This window comes from Limulus polyphemus, unplaced genomic scaffold (assembly GCF_000517525.1).
Source record: "Limulus polyphemus unplaced genomic scaffold, Limulus_polyphemus-2.1.2 Scaffold999, whole genome shotgun sequence".
Lineage (NCBI taxonomy): Eukaryota > Metazoa > Arthropoda > Merostomata > Xiphosura > Limulidae > Limulus > Limulus polyphemus.
In genome coordinates this window covers 249278-255735 of record NW_013666609.1, presented here as the reverse complement: position 1 = coordinate 255735, position 6458 = coordinate 249278, and the positions used below count along the sequence as shown (strand labels likewise).

At 34.3% G+C, this 6458-nt stretch overlaps 1 protein-coding gene across 1 annotated transcript in view; it reads right to left on the bottom strand.

Moving 5' to 3' along the window:
• LOC106461621 (epidermal growth factor-like protein 7) overlaps positions 1 to 6458 on the bottom strand; it is a 63945-nt gene that overhangs the window by 7659 nt on the left and 49828 nt on the right. Inside the window, exons 6-7 of the mRNA XM_022388623.1 lie at positions 4781 to 4903; positions 2063 to 2145 (exon numbers count right to left, since the gene is read on the bottom strand). Coding sequence (XP_022244331.1) covers positions 2063 to 2145; positions 4781 to 4903 — 206 coding nt within the window. The remainder of the gene's footprint in view (positions 1 to 2062; positions 2146 to 4780; positions 4904 to 6458) is intronic.

The window sequence follows — 6458 nt, the reverse complement described above, 5'->3', positions numbered from 1 at the left end:
TGAGAAAGAATAAACTAGTTTTATTTAAGAAAGGACTTGTATCGCTAACGTATCGTCGTAAATAATTTTTACGGAAAATTAACAAACGTACAGAGACGTAACAATATCTATAAGATCAAGTAAAGTATATATTCTGTCGACATTATTTGAATAACGTTTATTTGATGAATTTTGATAAAAGGAGTGGGCTAATTAATCATCCAATTCGAATACAATGAGATGCACTGCTTTCGTAGTTGTAATAAAGTTATGGGCGATACGGAGTTTACCAATACCAATAATAGGTAGGCAAACAACGATTTATAGACATGCGGAACATGTTTGAATTTGAAGGGGGTGGGCAGCGACGATTGGGGACACCTAATTTGCTATGTTAACCATAACCATTCAATTCGAAACTGAATCAGTGACTTTTCCTGATAGCCATACAAAAGTTTCTAATCCCCTTTCAAAGGGAAACTTCGCTACCGGGGGGGGGGGGCACATGCTTCCGGCGCATATAGGTTTCCGCTGCTGTTGTATTATTGTCATGTCTATTTTTTTTTCCATTCAGCAAACTTTTATTCTGCAAACGTACACTTTGATATTGTAAACATGTTCACTTCTGCTGCGATTAATGAGGAAGCGTAAGCATCCAGCACCATTGTACTTGAACAGTTCTCTGATGAACAAACGGTGCGTCACAACGTATTCCTGCCATAGACATTTTCCTAATGCATCATCCTCCACGAATCATTCAGTTTTCAGACAATTTTGCGCGAATCGTGAATAACCCTATCTATGCATCACCTCGGTAATTCTAAACATCAGTACGAGATTTTTTAAGGAATAAAAAAGAGAGGTTCCATGTAAATTCAAGTAGAAAGAAATCCAAAATTTTACCTTCTATATGAGTATATAGAATCAAAAGTTCTGGAAGTTGATAATGATATATAATATATAGATATATTAGGTAAGTTATTAAATAGGATAAAAAAATCGATTTCAAGTATTAATATTCGTTGAAGTTTCTTTGGTTCTCAATTGTCTGCTTTACGAACAGAATGAGCACCAATTTTCGCTTTATTTTTTCTATCTATCTTTTATAACAATTTCTGTTTATTTGAAGTTAAGCACAAAGCAACCCAATGGGCTATCTGTGCTCTGCCCACCACGGGTATCGAAATCTGGATTCTAGCGTTGTAAGTCCGCAGACATATCGCTGTGCCACTGGGGGGGGGGGAATCTTTTATAACGAATGTTTGGAAATTACAGTTCCACAAATTATAAAGAAAAGATGAATTCTGTAAAGATTTAATGATAAAGAGCGGGTTGGTGAAAAATCACAGATTCTGTATTGCTGGAAAAATATATTAAGAATAAGATTTCTGTTTACGAGTCAATGACACGTTTCTTTCTCTAATTGTTTGTCACGTACAACCCCAGATTTCATCCTGGGATATTCATTGTTCTTTTTAATCTTTCCATTATAACATAAAATACTTGTTTTAGTTGAAGTTAAGCAAAAAGCTACACAATGGGCTGTCTGTGCTCTGCCCACCACGGGTATCGAAACCCGGGTTTTAGCGTCGTAAGTCCGCAGGCATACCGCTGTGCTACTGGGAGGCAAGAGAGAAGATACGAAATTAGTGTTACAATGTCGTTAAATCGTTTAAATAAATCTTCCTAAAAATAATTACAAAGTGTGTTTCCCATGAACATGCATGAACTGTTTATCAAATAGAACTCCTAAAATTAACAAAAATATTGTGCACAAATATTCAGTTCAACTCATATAACATACTTTGTATAATAGAAATGTAAAATAATACTATCTAAACATGAAACTCGGAAAAGTAATGATCTGTTAACGTAGTTAATTTATACTATTTAAAGTATGTAATAATATACTTTAATAGTTGAAATAGAGAATTATTCGGTCTTAATGGGAGAACTAAACTGAAACTGAAATCGCAAGAAGAAAGCAGTCAATGAGTATTAATTAACTAATACTTGAGTGATTCGATGTAAAAGGCTTAGCATTAAAAAGACGTTTGCTTTTAACAAGCTTCTATAACCATACCTTTTCTAATACAAAAACTCTTTGGTTCAGTTCTTCGTAACCTTGAACAAATCTCTGATATTCTGGATCATTCTGTAGATTTACTACAAACAAAAGACATAAACAGTGTTTCATGACATGTTCACAATAATGGACGTGTTGTTAAACCTAAGATTTTATTTTCTAATATAGTTATAAAATATTTTATTCTTCGAACTTACAGTTGCAAATTAAACTTTGAGAGCGAAACGAAATGAATAATCACAACAAGTTTATTGCACTTTCATTTATTATACTTTTGATTTCAAACTCGGCTAGGCTTAAAATTACAGATAAATGGGCTAATAAACTTGTAACGTGATATCAAACAATAAGATATAAGAGTCTTCTCAGTGATTAAATGGAAATTTTCTAATTGTACATCATATGTTTATTTCTATAGGCTCAATATTTTGCTTCCTCTATGAACGCTATCCTTCCGTTATTATCCAGTGTATAAAAGATAAAGCTTATTGTTATATTTTTTATTAGAGAGCTTTGTTTCCCCCAGAGAGCCAACGGCAAGGTTACAAACTTACAATGCTAAAGTCTGTGGAGATCGATTCCCCATGATGCACAGATCGCAATAGCTTATTGCGTAGTTTTGTGCTAAAACACATAAACACGTAGCTAGAGCTTTGTAATTAGCGACACCTGTTGTAGCCTAAAAGAGCTACTGAATGACAAAATATTAATCTCTGCACGTAAAATATTCTGTAATTTCACTGAATAAATGAGTAGAAAATGTGAATACATTTAGAATAGAAACAGGCTATATTCCTTCAAGGTAGAAATACTCTTTAAACAGCGATAAAAAAGGTAATATCACACAACAACGATAAAGAATGTAATATCACACAACAACGATAAAGAAGGTAATATCACACAACAACGATAAAGAATGTAAGATCACACAACAGCGATAAAGAAGGTAATATCACACAACAACGATAAAGAAGATAATATCACACAACAACGATAAAGAATGTAATATCACACAACAACGATAAAGAAGGTAATATCACACAACAACGATAAAGAAGATAATATCATACAACAACGATAAAGAAGGTAATATCACACAACAACGATAAAAAATGTAATATCACACAACAGCGATAAAGAAGGTAATATCACACAACAACGATAAAGAAGATAATATCACACAACAACGATAAAGAAGATAATCTGAGGGTTGCGGGTTCGAATCCCCGTCACACCAAACATGCTCGCCCTTTCAGCCGTAGGGGCGTTATAAAGTGACGGTCAATCCCACTATTCGTTGGTAAAAGAGTAGCCCAAGAGTTGGCGGTGGGTGGTGATGACTAGCTGCCTTCTCTCTAGTCTTACACTGCTAAATTAGGTACGGCTAGCGCAGATAACCCTCGTGTAGCTTTGTGCGAAATTCAAACCAAGAAGATAATATCACACAAAAGCGATAAAGAAGGTAATATCATCCAGGTTAAGTCGTAAGCACACAAGATCACCTACATAAGTTGTAATATTTTCAAAACGAGACCCAAAACTCGAGCGCTTTCGAATAGTCGACTTTTTTTCTTCAGGAGTATAAAGAGAAATAGTAAAGCGCTCGAGTTTTGGGTCTCATTTTGAAGGTAATATCATGATCTTCAAAAGAAGGATTTGTTTGTTTGTTTTTTGTTATGCACAAAGCTACACAAGGGCTATCTGTGCTCTGCCCACCACGGGTATCGAAACCCGGTTTTTAGCGTTGTAAGTCCGCAGACATACCGCTGTGCTACTGGGGGGCAATAAAACTAGCATGTTTGATAGGACGGGGATTCGAACCCGCGACCCTCAGATTGCGAGTCGAGCGCCCTAACCACCTGGCCATGCCGGGCCAGAAGCTTATTTATTTATTATTTGTGCTGTGCCTATCACGGGTATTGAAACCTCTTTTTTTTTTTTTTTTTTAGCGTTATAAGCCTTCAGACTTACCGGTGAGCTACCGGGGAGTCATAAAAGAGGGATACTATCAAAAATGAAGATTATAAGTCTCTGTTTAAAATGAAAGACAACAGCAAAATAATTAATTAACCTTTGATATTAATACGTTTTAGAATGCGCAATGTAAGAACTGTGTGACTGCTTCTATAAATCGTTTAAGAAGGTCGTTGTTTCGAAATTTTTCGTGCAAAGTCAAACAAGAGATATCTGTGCACAGTCCATGCGTAATTTTGAACTGATAAATTGGAAAGGCAGCCAGTCAACGGCATCCACCACTACTCTTGTTTTATCGAACAGTGGGATTTGATCTTTACTCTTTTAACGCACCTACGGCCTCAAACTGCGAAGTTCGTTTCGGCAACAGGACGCGGGCCATGAACACCAGGAGTTTACGGTCTGAGCACGCCAACCATTAAAACACGCCCATACACGTTTTACAAGAACAATTAACATATAACATACAGTCACACATATATAGGATAAAACAATAACTCTACATTTTATATGTATGTGCGAAGCGCTTTTTGTGTTTGACTTGATTATTTTGAATTATAGAAAAAAGAAATCAAGGAGCAAGATACTGTTGGGTTTCGCTTTTTTGTTTTTTTTAGAAGTGATAATGAGCACAGCTTATTGTTGTGTTATCTATATACGCAGATTGATAGATAGGTGTTGTGTTAGAAGAAATACACATCACTATAACTTTAATAGAGAGAAGGAATAAAAATACTTTACTTCTGCAAGATTTTGCATCTGACTGCAAGATAAACCCATTGTGACATTGGCAACTGTAGCTTCCTGGCGTGTTAACACAGTCCTGTTCACACCTTTTTCCTTTCTTAGAGCACTCGTCGACATCTAGTGCAAATAAACGAAGATATACCATGAATAATAAAATCCTCCGAGTCTGTAAAATATAGTGCAGATAAACGAAGATATATCATGAATAATATAAGAAAATCATAAGTATGTAAAATATAGTGCGGATAAACGAAGATATACCATGGATAAGATAAGAAAGTCCTAAGTATGTAAAATATAGTGTGGATAAACCAAGATATACTATGGATAATATAAGAAAGTCCTAATTATGTAAAATATAGTGCGGATAAACGAAGATATACAATGGATAATATAAGAAAATCCTAAGTATGTAAAATATAGTGCGGATAAACGAAGATATACAATGGATAATATAAGAAAATCCTAAGTATGTAAAATATAGTGCGGATAAACGAAGATATACCATGAATAATAAAATCCTACGAGTCTGCAGAATATAGCATTTTAATGATTTGGTAAAGAAGCAATAACTTCTTAATTAGTCGTCCAATGTAAACAAAAATTAAACTTCTTTCCCAAGGAATGGATAAAAGTGAAACAACCGTAGTAAACAACCATCTTCATGTGATTTGCAGGTTACGACGTGTTCCTTATTTCTCTAACATTTCAATCCTTAAAATAACCTGTAACATCATTATCTTATGACGTGTATTTTTGTTGTTGTTGTTTTGTAACAAAACCACATTGGTTTATCTACTGTGACCACCGCGGGATTCGAGCTCCGAGTTTTAGTGTTATAAATCGGTAGACTCACCGCTGTTCCACATGAGGTCATTTTGTATTGTTAGCTTAACATATCATATTAATACTAGCCAACATTTGCTAAGCTGGTCGAATTCGGAGATATCATCAGGTTTAGGCCTGGAAATATCGATAAAAGCTAAAGTAAGCAACTGATGACTCAAGGCATTTTAAAAGTATAGGTTTAGAGTTCTAGCCCGCAGAGTTTAATTACTTTTCACTACAAGTTATTGATGATAAAAGTATAAAAAAATTGTAAGACATATTGGTTTAAAGTTGAAATTATAATCGTTAAAAAATAACTTGTTTATATTGAACAGTGGATTTTATATGTTTGAAATGTAAGTACAGCGACATAAATTATGATCAGATTTAAGTAACGGTTTTAATTACGAAATCAAAAAATATCTGTCATAGCACAGTGTACTAGTTTATTTATACCTAAGAAAAATAACTATCTGATCAAAAATAGGCCACACGTAAATAAGAAATATCATAGAAAAATTACAGTCGATCGAAACATTTAACATAAAAAGACAGGCATAGAAAAGATTCATAATTGAAACACATGTTAAAATATTTTCCTCGTTTCTCATGTCCACAAAGTCAAGCAAACAAAAAGAAATCAGTAGAATTTGTATTTTACAAGTCATTTATTATTTATTTCTACTGGTCCCCCATAGAGTTGTCGCTAAGTTAGTGAATCTACGACACCAAAAACGTAAGGGCTAGATTATCTGTGGTTGACAGAACACAAATAGCCCATTATTTAGCTTTCCGCTACAATGGTTGTGCTCTTTATTATTTATTGTTTATCTGTTTGTTTGTT